The sequence below is a fragment of the Rissa tridactyla genome, chromosome 5, assembly GCF_028500815.1.
Source record: "Rissa tridactyla isolate bRisTri1 chromosome 5, bRisTri1.patW.cur.20221130, whole genome shotgun sequence".
NCBI classification, from domain to species: Eukaryota; Metazoa; Chordata; class Aves; order Charadriiformes; family Laridae; genus Rissa; species Rissa tridactyla.
Window position 1 is genome coordinate 49,878,477 of NC_071470.1, and position 19,657 is coordinate 49,898,133.

General features: G+C 40.2%; 1 protein-coding gene across 1 annotated transcript in view; it reads left to right on the plus strand.

Moving 5' to 3' along the window:
• The window catches only part of POLR2B (RNA polymerase II subunit B), a 20,004-nt gene continuing 347 nt past the window's right edge, over window positions 1–19,657 (plus strand). The window contains exons 1-24 of the mRNA XM_054202592.1: window positions 1–182; window positions 410–482; window positions 2,158–2,308; window positions 5,053–5,165; window positions 5,431–5,650; window positions 6,545–6,703; window positions 7,745–7,909; window positions 8,466–8,662; window positions 9,405–9,524; window positions 9,911–10,097; window positions 11,208–11,351; window positions 11,633–11,772; window positions 11,897–12,008; window positions 12,472–12,626; window positions 12,884–13,082; window positions 13,192–13,360; window positions 13,827–13,923; window positions 15,273–15,367; window positions 15,654–15,904; window positions 15,992–16,081; window positions 16,355–16,462; window positions 16,909–17,022; window positions 17,116–17,276; window positions 18,665–18,860. Of these exons, the coding sequence (XP_054058567.1) occupies window positions 164–182; window positions 410–482; window positions 2,158–2,308; window positions 5,053–5,165; window positions 5,431–5,650; window positions 6,545–6,703; window positions 7,745–7,909; window positions 8,466–8,662; window positions 9,405–9,524; window positions 9,911–10,097; window positions 11,208–11,351; window positions 11,633–11,772; window positions 11,897–12,008; window positions 12,472–12,626; window positions 12,884–13,082; window positions 13,192–13,360; window positions 13,827–13,923; window positions 15,273–15,367; window positions 15,654–15,904; window positions 15,992–16,081; window positions 16,355–16,462; window positions 16,909–17,022; window positions 17,116–17,276; window positions 18,665–18,860 (3,435 nt within the window). The 5' untranslated portion in view covers window positions 1–163. The remainder of the gene's footprint in view (window positions 183–409; window positions 483–2,157; window positions 2,309–5,052; window positions 5,166–5,430; window positions 5,651–6,544; window positions 6,704–7,744; window positions 7,910–8,465; window positions 8,663–9,404; window positions 9,525–9,910; window positions 10,098–11,207; window positions 11,352–11,632; window positions 11,773–11,896; window positions 12,009–12,471; window positions 12,627–12,883; window positions 13,083–13,191; window positions 13,361–13,826; window positions 13,924–15,272; window positions 15,368–15,653; window positions 15,905–15,991; window positions 16,082–16,354; window positions 16,463–16,908; window positions 17,023–17,115; window positions 17,277–18,664; window positions 18,861–19,657) is intronic.

Consider the following 19,657-nt stretch of genomic DNA (forward strand, 5'->3'; position numbering starts at 1 on the left):
GGAGACGGCGCGCGCAGCCGTTCCGTCGCGTCTCCCGTCGTCGCCGCTGTCGCTCTGCTCGGGCAGCCCCGTCGCCGAGCCCCGCTCCTCTCTCGGCCGCTGAGCCCCGCCGTCCGCCCCGTTTCCCTCCCGGCCGCCGCCCGCGGCTCTTCCCGCCGCCATCATGTACGACGCGGACGAAGGTGAGGGAACCGTGCCCCGGTTCGGCCGGGCGAGGCGGGCTGGGCCCGCGCAGGCCCCGTGGGGGCGGAGGACGCTGCGGGAGCGGTGGGGTCTCGCCGCAGGGTCCTGCGGGCGGGCAGGGGCGGGATGGGGTGGCGGAGGGTCCCTCTGGCCGCCGTGTGGGCCCCCCCCCAGCAGGACGCTGAGGTGAGCGGGGCCTGGCTGAAATGTTATGCTTCCCCGGCAGATATGCAATATGACGAAGATGATGACGAGATCACCCCCGACTTGTGGCAAGAAGCCTGCTGGATCGTTATTAGGTGACTTTTTAAAACTCGCTGTTCTTAATGCTTGGGCACACGTGCTCTTGGTCCCTTTGCGAGCAGCGTGTCAGAGCTGCAGGCTGGGGTGTGCCGAATTGTGCAGTGGGGTATGCTGTTTTGAATGAAGTAAGAAGTGATTTTGATTCCGTGTCAGGCACATGATTTTGCCAGTTCCTCTCACAGCTGATGCTGGCAGTAGGAAATCAGTACTTGGCTATTTCACTGTGTTGGTGTTTTTCTAGCAAGGCGTGAATGTCCGGGGCCTGCAGCTTCTTGTGACTGTTAAGGAGCAGGATGCTGGGTGAAACTGAGAAAAAAGTGTTTCTATCGCTAATTATGTCATTCATAAAATGTACATGACTGGTGTCTTAGAGCAAAGAGAATGATAAATCTGTAGGGATGGTCCCATAGGCACCCTGGGTGTAGAGCAGAGATGAGAAACTTTGAAGGCAGAAGGATGTCCTTTCTTTTGCAGCCCAGTGATGAGCGCTACCTTTCTTTTCAGTCAGGTGAGAGGTAACTGAGGCAAGTCCTTCAGCTAAGGCTGTACCTCACTCCGTATGAGGAGACACTTTTTTACTGTGAGGGTGACCGAACACTGGCACAGGTTGCCTAGAAAGGATATGGAGTCTCCATCCTTGATGGTATTCAGAAACCATCTGGATATGGTCTTGGGCAGTCAGCTCTGGGTGACCATGCTTGAGCCGGGTGATAGGACAAGATGACCTCCAGAGGTCCCTTCAGCCTCAACTGCTCTGTGATACAGGCTGCCCTTTCCCTTCCCCTTGTGCGGTAGCAGGCTGTGCTGGCAAGACTCACTGTGGCAACAGCATGATGGCCAAGGGTGTGTTCCTCTTCTTGGGGAAGCCTGAGGTTATTGGTAAGCAGGTAGTTCTTACCGGTTTTGTCTGGAGATTTTGGCAGTGATGGAGCAGAAGCTGAGGTAGTGTGGATGCCCTGGCTGGCTTCAGTAATGTGAATTAGAGGAGCTTGCGGCAAGAGTTCATACAACAGACATGTTTGGGTCATCCCATTAAAAAGTTAGGATGTTGGGCTTTGAATTTAACTTATGTAGCAGACGTGTTTAGGTCATCCCATTAAAAGTTAGGATGTGGGGCTTCAAATTTAGGCTTTGATTTTTACACTTAGTTTGTGCTGGGCTGAAGCTAGGTAACACGAGGGCTAGGGGAAATCCAGGGAAGGAGTGAAGCTGGGAATCTCTGTTGCTGGAACAGAGGGGATCTAAGCTAAGAAAAGTTCTGAGAACTGTTACCTTGACTTAGGAGCACGCACACAGTTTACTGCAGCTTGCAAAATTAGTTAAAGCAAAGTGATTTACGTGCATTGTTGAAAACTTTAGCTGAAGCCACTTCTACTGAGGTTAAAGTCATGTTGCCTTTCTAATTTAAGGTAAACTGTGCATACAGTCATGGCTTAGCCAAGAGGTGGCAGCAAGTCTGTCACTTTGTAGCATGTGTGGCTTCAAACACTGAGAGAGAATTCTTTAGCATTTTTTGACATCTATGTTCGAAACTCATGCCTCGAGAAAAGTGAATGTGTTTGATTCTGTACTGTATTTCATGGCTTTTGAAGCTTGTTGATGTATAAAGTACGTGATTTAAATTAAGATATCTTGTTCGTTAATGCATTCTTTTTTTTCCTTTTTTTTTAGTTCCTATTTTGATGAAAAGGGTTTAGTCAGGCAACAGTTGGATTCTTTTGATGAATTTATTCAGATGTCTGTGCAGAGAATTGTTGAAGATGCTCCACCAATTGATTTACAAGCTGAAGCCCAGCATGCCACAGGAGAAGTGGAAGAGCCGGTAAGTGGAGACCGCCAGCAGAGGCGATGTGTTCTAACAATGCAAATGGTTTTAAGTGTGTTTTATTCAACCCCCATCTCAAGAGATGGAAATACATCTGAATTGTGACACTGCTCATGCAGTCAATAGGACAGAAGTATGAACTCTTTGGAGTCTGTGATGTACATGGCCAAGTTTCCAGATAGTTAGGTGTATGGCTGAGAAACATGTGCAAGAGCTTTGTTATCTGTGGAACTGAACTTCCCTCCCCTATCAAATTACTTTGTCCTGCTGGTTAAGTTGTTGGTTGAGTTGAGACATGACCAAGAACAGTTGGCTGCTGCAGCTCATGTTGTCAGTTTTTGTATGAAACTGCACTGACAGCGATGTAGTAGAGCAAGTCAGGTAACCAAATGCAAACTGTTCTGGTGGGATTTTAATTTTCAGTAGCTTTACCACAGCAAGAAGAGTTTATGGCTCGGAAGTTCTTTGTTAGCTTTCTTCGGCTGGAGTTATGCCCAGGTTTTCCAAGGGTGCCATTGCGCATCATCTTCCATTGGCACCATGTTGCAAAGGAGAACAAGTTATCTAAGGTCTGCACTTCTACAATGATTGTGCACCTTCTACAGTGGCTGGGGTGCTTTCATCCGTGTCCCTCATGTGGTGTGTTCTCAGTTCCGTAAGTGCAAACAGTGATGATCCCTTCCCCTGCTGTCAGTCACTACCTTGCCGCTTCCTTGTAGAGATTTAAAGGAATTTTAGGATACCTGAGCATTGAATTTGTTACATGTTTTGACTGTTCCTTTACGTTTCTTTGCAGGCAAACAATTGTGCTGTAGAGAGAATAACTGGGATTTCTTTTAATTTCTTTGTTAGGCAAACAGTTCATAAACATTTATGTCACTGTAATGTTTCTTCTGTTATTCTGTGTGTATTATTGCTGAAATCTCTAGCTACAGTTCTGTATTGCTGTATATGCTGTATGTGGTTAAAGTTCAGATCGCAAGCATGGTCTGTGCTGGGCTCCTTTTCGTCCAAAAGCTGGTATTTTACTTTCTCAAATCAGAGAGGTTAGTTTCTTTTTCTTACTTATCAATTAAATTTTTTAGGAATAGGTCTAGATCTGAGAAAAAGGAAACTTGCTTTTTCCTTCAGAGTCACTTGCAGGCAACCTCTTGCCTCATTTGAAGATACTGGATTAATTTAAGGAGACTGAGTGAGAATTTTTTTGACCTACAAGATGTTTGCCAACAAGGTTCTGCCACGTACTTTTGTAGGGAGCTTTTGCGCTTTTTAAAAATCGTATTGTTTTCAGTTCTCTTCTGATAATTCAAGTCTTACTTTCTTTAGTGATCCTATAGAATCATCCTAGGAACTGGTTTTACCCAGCTTGCCATGTTTTCAGTTATTGATAATGGTTATCCTTCTCCAGTAGCAGTTTTGGTTAGTAATAATTAAGAAAGAATATCTTGAATATGGAAGGCTAGTTATTAGTATATCTTACGGATAAAGCAGCAACGAAACTGCGTGTCTGAAAGCTGTGTTTTTTTGATAAATTGGTGCAATAATCTGTTTAATCTCTAGAGGAAACAAAACCACCTAGCAGAGATGTTAAAAAGGTGGTTTCCGTGGCTCTGTGTAAGACAAAATGTACGGGATGGATAATTTTCACCTTGTCCTTTAATAGTGAGTCTAGAGAAAGGACTGAATATGAAGACTTTGAAAAAATGTTTTAGAAAGGCTAAAACCACTTGCTACATAAACCATAAACTGACTTTTTTTTCCTCTGCATTAGAGCTTGCTCTTGCTTATGGCTAAGATACGCTAAAATGCCTGCATGGAATTAAAGTTTTGTTTTAGTAATAGGTATTCTCAGCTGGCTTCTAGGCAGATATGTTGGTTGGGGTGGCAGCACTGTAGTTCTTTATTTGTGTTAGCTTCTGTTCTGCTAAAAGGCATGGTGGAAAATAGCTACTTGAAGAGAAGGTTGTAAAGCAACAAGTCTGTCCACTTGTTTATGTGCAGGTCTGATGATTTGCTTATATTTCTCTCCCTCCCTGGATTTTGGCCTGTGAAGGAACGCTTTGTGAGTAGAGGCCCTCCCTCTACCAGATACACAAACACACTTTGATAAGAGTATCGTTTTAAAACTGAGAATTGTTCTGTTGCTGAATGATATCCGTCCTTTCATGCCTGTGGTTTCACTGTAACACGTGAAAGGATTTCTGTGGAACTAAAACAAAGTTATTAAATTTAATGTTTTATGCATGGGAGCAAAAGTTTACAAAAACTCACACCTTTTTTGATACGTTGACTATCTCATTGTATGTGGTTGAAGCAGATTCACCTTTTTGCATCATAAACCTAACAGTTTTACCTAAAGTTACATAAACAATAAATACCTAAATAGACATAGTAAGGCATATTCTATTTGTTAATATATTCACTGACTTGGCAGATTTGGAGTTTGTCAGCTATTTTATAGGAAGACCTATTTGGGTGCTTTATTCTTCTTTTACCAATGGTTTTGACCCTTCAGTTTCCTCTGTTGGCTTATTTATTTATTTATTAATGAGGTGTTTAGAAAATATTGAAAGTTCTTGAGTGTTTTTTTTTGATGTAGTCATCTGAAGAGGGATTGTTTCCATATCTTGAGCTGAGGACAGGCGGCAGCATTGGGTATTAAGCTCTAGGGCTGCTCTTGAACAACCAAAGTGGATGTTTCTGCCACTACAGGTAAATGTTGTCTTCGTCTTGTTTTCTAGCCCCGGTACCTGTTGAAGTTTGAACAAATCTATCTCTCCAAACCTACACATTGGGAAAGAGATGGAGCACCCTCACCTATGATGCCCAATGAAGCCAGACTGAGAAACCTTACGTAAGAGCAAACGCTGTAGTGGATGAACACAAGGAAGGACTGGCTCTGCATTATTAATTGATAATATTTTTCAATTTATTAGTGCCTTGAAAATGTAATAATTACTGCTCTATTTATATTTCAATATCTATTGTTAAATCCAGATGATGACTTGTTAATAATGCTTAATACTACCAGTGAGTGCTTGAATAACTACATTCATTATCCTTCTGTACAGTCTGGAGCAGTAACTGGCAGGTTACACAACGGTGTTTTTATTCCCTAGGTATTCAGCCCCCTTGTATGTGGATATAACTAAAACAGTTATTAAAGAAGGGGAGGATCAGTTACAGACACAGCATCAGAAAACTTTTATAGGAAAAATTCCTATTATGTTACGTTCAACATACTGTTTATTGAACGGCTTAACTGACCGTGATCTTTGTGAACTGAATGAATGCCCGCTCGATCCTGGTGGCTACTTTATCATTAATGGATCAGAAAAGGTAAGGGATTATATCTTCCACAGACATCTTTACAGACGCTGAAAGTTCTATTACTTGTGTCGGTATGTTTTGCCAGAAACATAAGCACTTTTATTCCAGCGTATCAGTTACTGTGGGTGCTCGTGAACTTGTAGAAAGATGGGGTTTTAGTCCTCTGTTAGGACTTTCTTGAGCCACCTTTTCTTCTTCTCTGAGGCACATTTCCCTTTTTCCATTACATAAACTGTTTTGCATTGAATGCCACCTAAGTACCCTACATGCTTTCCTTTCCCTTTTCAACATCACAGAGCAGTATGCACTCTAAAATGAGGTACTTCTTCACTTGAAGTGTTCTCCAGTTTGTTCACAGCTGTATAGATGCATTTTATTATACTAATAGGTTCTTCTGTCCATTGCTGTGAATTCAGCTTTAGCAAATCATATTTTCTCCATGCTTGTGCCTCACCAATGAAACTGCGAGTTTTTTGTAACTGACACCTGGGCAAACGCAGCAAAACAGCTAGAATTGTATTTTTCTTCTTGGGGGAAAAAAAAATAATCTGGCTTTGACTGTTGGAGCTGGCATTTAAACTTAAATGCCTGTGTAATGCATTGGCCTTGGAAACTAGATAGTGAAAGGCGTTCTTTATCGGTGTTGTGCCTAAAGCTAACAGAAATGTCTCGGCACAGCTAGCAGATGCTGTAAGTACATCATAGTCTTTTGTTTTGGTTGTTCTATCTTAATTAGGTCTATGCTTTGCTTAATGCTGTATTTTTAAAATATAGAGTATAATCCATCTGCATTTGGCAAATTAAAGTTAAGGCACCTGAAGGAATCGTAGAAACACAGTGTGCTTGTTGCTTTCAGCATGCCCTTTTGTCAGTTTTTTACTAGTGTTCTTGTTTCTAACACAGGTTCTTATTGCTCAAGAGAAAATGGCTACAAACACAGTGTATGTGTTTGCAAAGAAAGATTCAAAATATGCCTACACAGGAGAGTGTAGATCTTGTCTGGAAAATTCCTCTCGACCAACGAGTACTATATGGGTTAGCATGCTGGCCAGAGGTGGGCAGGTATGCCTAAGCAGTAATAACCCCTGCCCTGGGGCTTTCGTTAACATTACATTGTTTTAGTAGTTTTGTTACTGTCCTGTCTCTTCATGTCATTTACACTTTGGGGATTTTGAGAAGAAATTGTTTCTAAGTTAGGAAGAAGGTAAAATTAAATCAAAATGTATTCTGTTTGTTATAGATTTTGACTGTCTCTGGGACAAATAACATGAGGATTGAAACGAAGACTCAATTTGTGGCAGGTTGTAGGTGAAGGCTAAAAAAATCATTTTAGAATTACTGTAAATGAGTTTTTAGAAAATCCAAACAGTTTCCTTTTTTTTTTTTTTTTTTTTTTTTTTTTTGACAAAGGATAAGAATAAGAGCAGGGAGCCTGATTTTGCTGACGACCAAGCTAGTGTTTGGATGTGCTTTGCAGACCACATATTAATTCATATTTAACATCTAATTGTGCTGTCTGTGAGAGGGAATAAGTGCTGCTCATAACTTCTAAAGCATAAGGTGTCAGTACTCGTTTACTATTGCACTGATGTTTGGAAATTCCCAAACATGTTCAAAGAGTAACTTTAATGGAAGCCTTATGCTGCTCTCACTCCTGATGGCTGGAGCACTCTTGAGTGGTGGTCCCTCTGCATCCCACAATGTTTGTTTCTTTCTGGGAGGGGGGACCAGCTACTTGAATAATTGTGAGAATGGAGAGTCTTACACAGTGAAAAGCTGGACTTAAGCTGACAGAAGGAAAGCTGAAGGTGGATAGGATTATTGCCCTTTGCAAATACACAAGGGGAGACAAAGGATGCATACGTGTCAGCCAAAGCCTTCCAAGTTTTTGCAGACTTAAAGTTAGAAATGCTTTTAAAATAAAAAAAGTCACTGCTGGAGTAAGGTTTCAGAATAGCTCCTTAGTTGGCCTGCTGAGAAGTCATGGTTTCCCATAGTGCTTGAATAAATGTATTTATGCTGTATCATCCAAATCCAGAGAGATATTTTTATTTAAAGGCAAGATCATTTAAGACTAATGTATGTTTCCCCCCATGTTTTCAGGGTGCGAAGAAGAGTGCTATTGGTCAGCGCATTGTAGCAACTTTGCCGTATATCAAACAAGAAGTCCCCATCATAATTGTCTTTCGTGCACTAGGCTTTGTGTCTGACAGGGACATTTTAGAGCACATCATATATGATTTTGAAGATCCAGAAATGATGGAAATGGTAATATATGTTAAATAAGTTATTTCCTGGCACGACACTTTGTGATGTGTACCTGTGGCTAATCATCATTCAAAATATTGTTCATTTTCCAATTGTAATTTATTACTTTATTATTTTTGTGGGTTGTCTATTAGAAATGTCAAAAGTTCTCTGCCTAAACCTATTCTAATGAGTGAAGAATTCTATTCTATTTAAGTGAACCTATTCTAATTAAGTGAAGAAACTACGACAGAGATTGTAAAGAGTTAATATGTATTTGGAAAGGTAGGGTCTTATCCTGCTGCAGTTGACTTTAATTGTAAAATCCCAGTTTATACTGGAAGCAGCAACAGGTGTAGAATGTGCTTGAATGGTAACTATTTTCTGAAGCCTAAACTATTTTTGTGTACTTGCTGCATGCTTCATTAGTGTTTTCTGCTGCTCTTGAAAGAGCTACTATAATAAAGCCAGAAAGAACTGTATCAGTAACTAGTAGTACCTGAAAAGAGTCATCAGCAAACTACTGTGTAGTTTCCTTCAACCAAAGGCACTGGTTTTGCTCTGTTTTGTGCATTAGGTCAAACCTTCTCTGGATGAAGCGTTTGTCATTCAGGAGCAAAATGTGGCTCTAAACTTCATTGGATCAAGAGGTGCAAAGCCAGGTGTCACCAAAGAAAAGAGAATCAAGTACGCTAAAGAAGTCTTGCAGAAAGAAATGCTCCCGCATGTTGGTGTCAGTGACTTCTGTGAAACAAAAAAGGCCTATTTTCTAGGGTATGTTAGTATTTTCTGTCACACGTCTGCAAATGGACCTGGAATACAGTTTTATTCACATATATCTATATAATTGGAAGAATGCACTGAATGGAAGTTTGTTTTTAACCTCAGTCTTCTGGATACTCAGTGATAAACTTTAGAGTGCTGGTGTATTTTCATAACTGAGAAAATGCCAGTGTTGATAAAATAGGGAAAAAAAAGGGAAACAAAACAAGCCCTCCAGTACATTCTGAATCTTAAGTTAGAGGTGATGACAGTGATAAATGACTGTTTTTGACAATTCGTTGCACAGACAACAGATAGAGGTTGATAATTAATGCGTAGATAACTACTGATAAGCTGTTTGTAATGTAATCCCACTCTTTCAAACTAGTACATCCTCTTGATCCCTGCTTATTAGTATGCAGATGAACTATAGCATCAGGAGACTTATCATTTTACACCTGATTCCATGTGTTTAAACATAGCCCATATTACAATATAGGACAGACATGTAGCAGAAGACGCATTGCCATCATGATGTAAATATTAAGTTCTCTCTAGTTATCTGAACTTTCAGTGGGTCATTCACCTCTAACATCGTACATGCTGAAGAGGTCTGTTTTAGGATAGTAGTATCCTAAAGATCTAGAATGGAAAGCCTCTGGGAAACAGTTCATTGATTTATCTGTGAAAGCGTGTTGTCTTTGTTTTGAACGTCTGCTGTCAGTTTAAAATACAAACTATCTTATTTGCCTAGGTATATGGTTCATAGATTGTTGCTGGCAGCACTGGGAAGAAGAGAGCTTGATGACAGAGATCATTATGGCAACAAAAGACTGGATCTTGCTGGGCCACTGTTGGCTTTCCTGTTCAGAGGGTAACTATAATCTGTACATTTTCTTTGGAGAGAATTAATGGTAGAGGCATTGTGAAATCAGTGCTTCTAGATCTACTCTGCTCTACCAAGTTGTGTCTGATAACCAATCTTGGGCAACACAGCCTGTATCTCATGAGTTTTTCATGGAATGGGTAAGTTTCCTCTAATAGTAGGTGGCTAGCATCAGCTTTTTTTGAAGCGTATTTTGTGCATGTTCACAAACAGGTTAATTTGTTTTGGTCGTGTCTGCATCCCGCCCCCCCACCCCCCCCCCCCCCCAGTTACAAATTACTTGTTTCTGTGACATTTTTTTCTAAATAGTGCTGGGTAGACTGAATTGCTACAGTATACTGTTTAATCATCTTTCTTGGCATTTTCTTCTACAGAATGTTTAAGAATTTGCTGAAGGAAGTGAGAATATATGCACAAAAGTTTATTGACAGAGGGAAAGACTTCAACTTGGAACTGGCAATTAAAACAAGAATTATTTCAGATGGCTTGAAGTATTCATTGGCAACTGGAAACTGGGGTGACCAGAAGAAAGCTCATCAGGCCAGAGCAGGAGTATCTCAGGTACCATAGCTGAATAAGGCATGGTAGCATTTGTCAGGTTTACATAAGAGTAAAATTATGTGGTGGAAGAGTTTAACGTTGCTTGGCAGCCTTGCATGTTGTGTGTTGAATAGAACCATTTTTAAAAGGAAGCGTCCATAGCTGAAACAGATGAAGATCCAAATAGTAGAGTCTGGTTTGGGGTTGGAGTTTTTTTTTTGTTGTTTGTTTTTTTTGTTTTAGCTATTGTATTCACTGCTAAACAGTTGGTGTAACTCTTATAAAGACTTTTTTTATTAGAGCATATGCTCGTGTGTCTGGTCAAGTCCTAGTCCCAGGGAATCTTTAGGGCCGATGGATTTCTTTAATTACTTCCAGCGTTTCACAGGTCGTTAAAGAAACTTGAGTGACACCTTGTAATGTAACAGTTACATATTCCACAGCTAATGATGAGGAGGACTGACTTTATTAGCCCAGAGCAGTGCTTAGTTAAGCTTGTTTCTCATAAAGGCGGAAACAGGAAAGAGGTGACAATTTTTAAATGCCAGCACATTTTCTTGTCTGGAGCGCTGTTGAGATCATAATTTGGGGAAAGCAAAGTTAGGAAAGGGATGAAGATGGTAACTGTCCCTGGATGGTGCGTTGTTGGTGTGTGTGTATGATGGGCTTGTTTCCTTTTTAACTAAACTCATGCTTCAGGTTGTAATGTTAAATTTTCTTAAATTTTTGAGAATCCTTGAAAAGACTCTGAACATAATGTAAATGCTGATCTGCTCTTAATAACTAGGTTGTCTTAGTTTTTCAAACTATGTTTGAAAAGATCTCTCTGTCATTGTACTGGCAAACCCTCCTGGTGAAAATGCAACTTAAAATGTATTTTCACAATCATCACTTATTCTAGTTACTTGATCGGAGTAAGATATACTATAAAGAACAGATTTTAAGGGTAAACTTAGTCTGAGATTAATGGAGGTGAACTAAAAAGTGTAGCTAACAAATATCAGAGCTATTTTAGTTCTTTTGAAGTACATAATTTCTAGAGGGCATTGATCCTTTGCTCTAATATATCATGATGTCTGTCAACAACACACTTAAGAAGCTTTGACTAACTGAATTCCTTACTATGTGCAGGTGTTAAACCGTCTGACTTTTGCATCTACACTTTCCCATCTGAGACGCCTGAATTCTCCAATTGGTAGAGATGGTAAACTAGCAAAGCCCAGGCAGCTGCACAATACACTGTGGGGAATGGTTTGCCCTGCTGAGACTCCAGAGGTAATGAAAGTAATATTTATGTCAGCTTTTACTCATGGCTGACTACTTTTATCTGCCATTGGTTTTCTATCCGTGGCACTTGTGATGATCACTTGCACTTTTTTTGAAATACTGACACGAATACTTAGTTTTATAGCTAGCTCTAGTTGAATGGTAGAAATGAATAAAGTAAATACCACGTTTGGTGTCCAGTTCCTTGAGGACTCAAAGTTTAAGTTCTCAGATCTTCTTGGGGGAACTTGTTGATTTGGAAATGCAGCTAAACTTTGTGTTTCTACTAGGGTCATGCAGTAGGACTTGTGAAGAACTTGGCCCTCATGGCTTACATTTCTGTGGGGTCTCAGCCATCCCCCATTTTGGAATTCTTGGAAGAGTGGAGTATGGAAAACCTGGAAGAAATATCTCCAGCAGCAATAGCTGAGTATGTGCAAATGAAACTATTTAAACAGACTTAAGTTTTTTGTCCTGCACAACACTTGAAGGTTTTGGGGTTTTGGTGTTTGGGGTTTTTTTTTAATTATTTTTTTGTTTTTCCCTCTTTCTAGTGCTACCAAGATCTTTGTTAATGGCTGCTGGGTAGGAATACACAAAGATCCAGAGCAGCTCATGAATACCCTAAGGAAGCTCCGTCGTCAGATGGACATCATCGTGTCAGAGGTATAAATTTTACATCTAGAGTTTGGGTGTCTTTTTAGATGGGAGAGAATAATGCCTTGACACTACTTTGCAAGCTCCAAATAGCACTATTTACAAGTCTTCTGAACATAGTTCACCTATTCACATTGCTCGAGTTTTTTTTTTTTTTGTTTTGGGAGTTTTCTGGGGTTTGGTGTTTTTTAGGTGTTTGTTTGATGTTGTGTGTGGTTTGTTGTTTGGTTGGGGGGTTTATGTTTTTTTTATTTTGTTTGGTTTTTTTTACAAAAAGAGGATCCAGTTAAAAAACATCGAAAACAGTTTCTTGAAATGCTTCTGTTTGTAGGAGTGTTAATGTTTGTTCTGTGCTGCTTGATAGCATCTGTAAGGTCTTCGCTTTAGGGAACTTTGTTATCCTATTTTGTGTTCCGTAGTTCTGATTCCAGGCTGATACTTTGTACTCATGGGGTGCTGCTTTCTTCTCCAGGTCTCAATGATTAGAGATATTCGTGAGCGAGAAATCCGCATCTATACTGATGCAGGCAGAATTTGTCGACCCCTTTTAATTGTGGAAAAACAGAAGTTGCTGTTGAAGAAAAGGCATATTGACCAACTGAAGGAACGAGAGTATAACAATTACAGGTGAGATACGTTCCTGAAATTCAACTAACATCTAATTTTCCACCCCCGAATTGGAGAGAGAAATGTTTAAAGCTTTGTGCAACACAAAGATGCTTTCTCTGCCCGGTAGCTTAATTCATATTTTTTTTTTATCATACTGACACAGTTGTAGTAATAATAAGCCAGGGGAAGTCCTTATTCTTGTTACTGTTGAAGAGATCCATTTTAAGAGATCCGTTTTATTTGTTGAACAAGTGTTTCACATACTGGTTATTCAGTTGGCAGGATCTCGTAGCCAGTGGTGTAGTAGAGTACATTGATACACTGGAAGAAGAGACTGTGATGCTGGCAATGACTCCAGATGACTTGCAAGAGAAAGGTGTGGCATATTGCTCAACATACACGCACTGTGAGATTCACCCATCTATGATCCTGGGAGTATGTGCATCCATTATCCCTTTCCCTGATCACAACCAGGTCAGTGCATCACTTAAGACATCCTGCTTTTAAAATTGATAGAAAACCCAGAGGGGTATGTGTAAAGAGCTTTATATTTATACATACTGTTTTTTCCTTCTCTGTCTAGTCTCCCAGGAACACATACCAGTCTGCTATGGGTAAACAGGCTATGGGAGTTTACATTACCAACTTTCATGTCCGTATGGATACGCTGGCACATGTGTTGTATTATCCTCAGAAGCCCCTTGTAACAACACGTTCCATGGAGTACTTGCGATTTAGAGAGTTACCAGCAGGTATGTTGTCCGTTAATGGTTATTAAACAAAGATACTACTGTTTTGTTTAAACTGTATCACAGATGTCGTGTGTATAATACTTGAATATTTAGCAAATGTATGTAATTTAAAATAATTATAGGTTAAATGTTAACTTGTAGCTTGACACCTAGACTGCAAAAACTACATTGCTAGTGTTGCAGCTGAAACTACTTTATCTGTATAGTCTGGTAAAATCTAACTGGAAAAATGCATTCTCTGTATTGGTATTTGCTAGGTTCTTCACAAGGGGTCACTCTTGACTCTCTTTTCTACCTAAAGTTGCATTTGCTGATACCATATGGTTTTTCTGTGTGGGACATGGAGATTTTATCTTAGAAAGGGTAGAACAGCTTCATTGTAGAGAATGGAGCTTATTTTGAATTATAAGTAATGCCTGTTTGGTATGTGTGCATTCTTTCAAAGTATTTGCTCTATGTGTTATAGGTATCAACTCAATTGTAGCCATTGCATCATACACAGGCTATAACCAGGAAGACTCTGTCATCATGAACCGTTCTGCTGTTGACAGAGGCTTTTTCAGGTGAGACTTTGTACATTTTTTAACTGTTTGGAAGGAAAAAAAAAAAGTATACTGAGTTGTCCAAAGGCTCAAAAAAAAGTCATCGTATGCTGGAAGACACCGTTCTCCAAATCTTTTCAACCTGAGCAGCTTTTTTTGTTTTTTTAATGAGGGTGGAGGGAGCAGCACAGTGAAAATAGCGAATGTGTGTCTTAGCAAAACACAGTGATTAATGGTTCATCCTTTGTGTAACCTGACTTGCCGCTCTCTCTTCCCAACGCTTCCATTTTGTTTTTATTTACTATGTTTATTGTTCTTTGTATGGTGGTTAAGTGAAAAAATATTTGGATTCTTTGCTGTTATATTTTTATATAACTCTTGCCAATTATATGAACTCCTTAATGCCAATATATAGTGTTTGTAATATAGTCTTGTCTTTAGTAGCATAACAGTTGCTACCAGTGAGGATTGGGCATGTTCCTCTCCTTAGTAGGACTGCTGTTGGGACAACTGGCAACTGATGTGACTTTGGGCATTATAGTTTTTAGATGTCTGTGCTTAGCTGTACAGCTGGTCAACGCGTTTCTAGCTTTGTTCATTTTCTTTTGTCCAAGTTGAGCCCAAGAAGTCTGTGCATGGTATCTTGGATCTGCTGCCTTCCAGTGTAGAATTAAGTATGAATGAGACTACTAGACTTTTATGGCTTATGTGAAGCTTTTATAGAATCTCCTGTCTGCATGGGAGTAATTAAATGTGGATAATATTTATCTGAAAGGCTGTGGCTTTGGCGTGCTGGCAAATGAGGCAGCAAAAAAAAAAAAAATCCCTAAAGCTCCAGAAAGAAGCCTTTATAAATTGAAAGTTTTCCCCTGCAGCTCAGTTGTGGCACTGCGTGCAGCACTGTAAGGTAGCAGTGGAAGCCTAAAAATGCTTGCAAAATGGCAGGTATGAGGGGAAAAGTAATATGAGAATGATATGATGATGGTGATGTGAATAATCTTGAGGAATAACAACTGCTTTTGAGATGTCAAGCAGATCTGAAGGTCTCCGCAGTTCGTCAAAAATTAGCATGTTACCTATATAGGTACTTTGGCAATATCTGAAAAGTGACCATCAAAATGCCCCCTGAAACTGTTTTGTGTTTGTTTGGTGAGGTGGTTCTTGTTTTTGTTTTCCCTTCCTCAGTGATGGACAGATAACGAGACTTTAGAGGAAAGCTTGTGTGGCATATGAACATTATTTGTTTTAGTTGTCATTAGTAATGGTAGCTGTAATATATGATAAAAGGATGACTATAGTGAAATTGAGATGTCCAGATGAGGAAAAATGATGCTGGTTTCACTGGAAAAGGCTTTATAACTTTGTTTCAGATCTGTGTTCTATCGCTCATACAAAGAGCAAGAGTCTAAAAAAGGTTATGACCAAGAGGAAGTTTTTGAAAAGCCTACACGTGAAACTTGCCAAGGTAAGATATAGGAGTGTATGAAGACTGAGTTTTTAAATTAATTTTTTGTGGGCAAGCTTGTTAATGTTGTTGAATTGATTCCATCTTTATTTTGGGATATATAAAATAGCAGAAATGCCTGTATTAATAGCGAAATACATCAGTTGAGATATTTGCATAAAATTATCTTTAGATGTTTCAGCAGTAGTCTGAAGTTGCAAGCAGACTTGTTGAATTTCTACAGAAAGTCAAAGTCAATATGTTGAAAAATTTGAGAGTCTACTTTTTTTTTTTTCTTTTTCCCAAGGTATGAGACATGCAATCTATGACAAACTTGATGATGATGGTTTGATAGCACCTGGGGTTCGTGTGTCTGGGGATGATGTCATCATTGGCAAAACAGTGACACTGCCAGAAAACGAAGATGAACTGGAAAGCACTAACAGACGTTTCACAAAGAGAGACTGTAGCACTTTTTTGCGAACTAGCGAGACTGGTATTGTAGATCAGGTCATGGTAACCCTTAACCAGGAAGGATACAAGTTCTGCAAGATTAGGGTAAGCACTGACATGCGTGCTTTCTACTTTTAATCATTTTTATTCTGTATTTAAGTTACCAATTGAATGTTTTCCTATGGTTTACAGGTACGGTCTGTAAGAATCCCACAAATTGGAGATAAATTTGCCAGCAGACATGGTCAGAAAGGAACCTGTGGTATCCAGTACAGGCAAGAGGTACTGATTCCTCCCCCTTGGACTCCTTAACATTTTATCTCTGATCTTCTTAGCATTGGAACTGTGTGAGTGAGTTGTCTGTGGAATATCTACTAGGGTGTAATAGATTGACTTAAACTTAGCTAAAATATATTTAGAAAGGGACACAGCTGCTTCTTATATGGTACCTCAGTGCCTTTGAAGTGGTTTAAAAGATTTAATTTGAATCCATGGATCAGCTTTTCATAAAGCTGATACTCTGGGAAGTACTGACTGTCTGTTTCCCTGCTCTAGGATATGCCCTTCACCTGTGAAGGAATCACACCTGATATAATTATCAACCCCCATGCCATCCCTTCCCGTATGACCATTGGTCACTTGATTGAGTGCCTTCAAGGGAAGGTAAGAAGAATCTTTTATGCTGCATGTCTGAGCAATATGAATTAATTTTTTTTAATTTTATTTTCCTTTTTTCCCTTTTTGATAAAGATACTATTTCCTGGTAGGTGCTAATCCACTAAAACTCGATAGCAAAAGCAGGTTTCTTGGGGAAGACCTACAGTCCTGTAAATGTTGTCCACTAAGTCAGACTACAGTGTATTCTCGTCTGTTCTTATTCCAGATATTTCATGTGACCTAGAAAAAGGCGTACCAACGTTGTTGATACTGTATGTTTTTTAAAATATTAATGTACACTGTGTAGCTGATAAACAAAGCAAGATAGGGTACTTCACAGGCATGGAATCTCAAGTTCTGGCATTAAGAGTTAAAACTGTTTGAAACAGCTTAATGTTGTCTGACCAGTCCTTCAGAAATCTTACAAGCTTTTGCAAATCTCTTCTCTGTAGGTGTCTGCAAACAAGGGAGAAATTGGTGATGCTACACCTTTTAATGATGCTGTCAATGTGCAGAAGATTTCCAATCTCTTATCAGATTATGGCTATCATCTAAGAGGAAATGAGGTATAATAAAAATATGAATTCACTGTCATTTTTTTAATATACATTTGATGGATAGTAAAGCTCATGATTCAGTGATTGCATTGACTGTTTCAGGTCCTCTACAATGGCTTCACTGGTCGAAAAATCACATCACAGATCTTCATTGGTCCTACATATTATCAGCGGTTGAAGCACATGGTAGATGACAAAATCCATTCTCGTGCAAGAGGGCCAATCCAGATACTTAACAGACAGCCCATGGAAGGTAGATCTCGGTAAGGATGTTTATTAGTTTCTGTACAGTGTTTTCTTTTTCTTTGAAGTTTTTAGCCCTAAAAATTAGCTGCCTCAACTTTGCAGCTAGAACTTAGCACACCCATTTAGCAACACATTTTCATGTGTTTGGCTTAAGATGATGTATTGGGTGCAGGTGTCAAGGTTTTGGTAGCAGGAGGTGCTGCTGGGGTGGCCTCTGTGAGAAAGGACCAGGGGTCACGCTGTGTTGGATGCAGCTACTTACCACTGGCTCCAACAGATCCACCGCTGGCCAAAACTGAGCCCATCAGTGATGCTGGTGGTAACATATTTAAGAAAGGGTAAAAAATGCTGTGCAGCAGCTGAGAGAGGACTGAGAAAATGGGAGAGGAATAGCCCTGCAGACAACCCAGGTCAGAGGAGGAGGACAGGGAGGAGGTGGTCCAGGTGCTGGAGCAGAGATCTGCCTGCAGCCCATGGAGAGACCATGGTGTAGCAGGTTGTCTACCTGCAGCCCAGGGAGGACCATGGTAGAGCAGATATCCACACTGCAGCCTGTGGAAAGCCCACACTGGAGCAGGCTCCTGGCAGGAGATGTGATCTGTGGGGGACCCATGCTGCAGCAATCTGTTCCTGGAGGGTTGTACCCCGTGGGAAGGGCCCATGCTGGAGCAGTTTGTGAAGGACTCTCCCATGGGAGAGACCGTGCGTTGGAGCAGGGAAAAAGCGTGAAGACGAAGGAGTGACAGAGAGGAACCGTTATGCGCTGACTGCAACACCCATTCCCTCTGTGATCACAGGGAGGGGAGGAGAGTTGGGAATGAAAGAGTTAAGTTGAGCCTAGGACAAAGGTAGGGGAGATGATGTTTTTAATTTTGTCTTTTTTCTCACCATCCTGCTCCATTTTTAATGGGCAATAAATTAAACTGATTTTCCCCATGCTGAGTCTTTTTTGCCAATGATGGTAATTGGTAAGCGATCTCCCTCTTTTTATCTTGACCCACGAGCTTTTCCATCTTATTTTCTCCCCCTGTCCTGTCAACTTGGGGCGGTGAAGAGAGCTGCTTGGTGGGTATCTGGCAGCCAGCCAAGGTTAAACCCACCACAGACAAGTAGAGAATGATTTAATTGTTTACCTCATTTTACTATACGGTTGTGCCATGGCTGTTATCTGTCTGAGATCTGCTTTTGAAATGCTCAGCAGCAGTTACAAATGATTGTGTTTGCATTCTCCCTAATAGTTTTATTCTGAGGTGTTAGAGGAGAATTAATGCACAGCTTTACTCTTGCCTTGTAATACTGCTGTTGTGTTTCTGCTAAGTTGCTTGTTCCACCAAGAAGAACTGATGTATTTTGCCAATGGACTCAAAAGTTGATGTTTTCTCCTTTTTTCTTTTCCTTTTTTCAGTGATGGTGGCCTTCGTTTTGGAGAAATGGAACGAGATTGCCAGATTGCTCATGGAGCAGCCCAGTTCTTGAGAGAAAGATTGTTTGAAGCTTCAGACCCGTACCAAGTCCATGTCTGTAACCTCTGTGGCATCATGGCGATTGCAAACACAAGGACTCACACCTATGAATGCCGGGGATGCCGTAATAAAACTCAGGTACGTCTGGTTTTCATCAGCCAGTGTTTCTGGGTAAGAGGAAATGCTACTCGGGTGAACAGGACGATAGGGAAGTAAATATTTAAAGAAGCACCAGAGCAATTGCTATTTTAGTTTAATAACTGTTATAAGTGTTTATAGTGCCCTAGTTAATTTGGATGTTTCCTTATTAATTTTACAGTGTTGGCTTGTCGCTTGGCAGGAAATGCTGTTCAAGTATTTTGCAGTGCAGTGTTTTCATAGGCTTTAAAAGTAAACGTTTGAGAGCTTATTTTTAGAAGTAAAACGCAGAATCACAGGAATTTAGAGCCATTGTCCTTGTGACTGTCCCCATGAAGATATTTATGGTTTCAGAGCTGGGTCCCCAAGGGAGGTCTTTTGTGTTGCACTTTTTTTTTTTTTTTTTTTTTAAATGAAAAAGCTCTATAGTGTGTGCTTGGTTACAGAACTATGTCAAAGGAGAGTGTCAGCAGAGATAAAAATAAGTTGCCTTAAACAGGCTTGTTCTTGTGCTAGGGCCTGACTGCTGCAACTCTAACAATGGCATTGGGGTTACTGAAGAGCTGTGTGCTGGAAATCTTAACTGCATTTACTGCATATCAGGCACACTTTACTATGCACGTGTTCCCTTGTTAAATGGCTCTTGTTTAAGATCAAATCACTTGGCTGCAGGTTTTATCATTGATATTGTCTTTGAGATAGCTGCTGTGTAGCTTCTACAGACAGTCTGGCCTTCCCTCTTGCTTTGTTACTGTCTGTGAGCAATTCTTGTTAAATGCTTTCATGAATAACTTCAG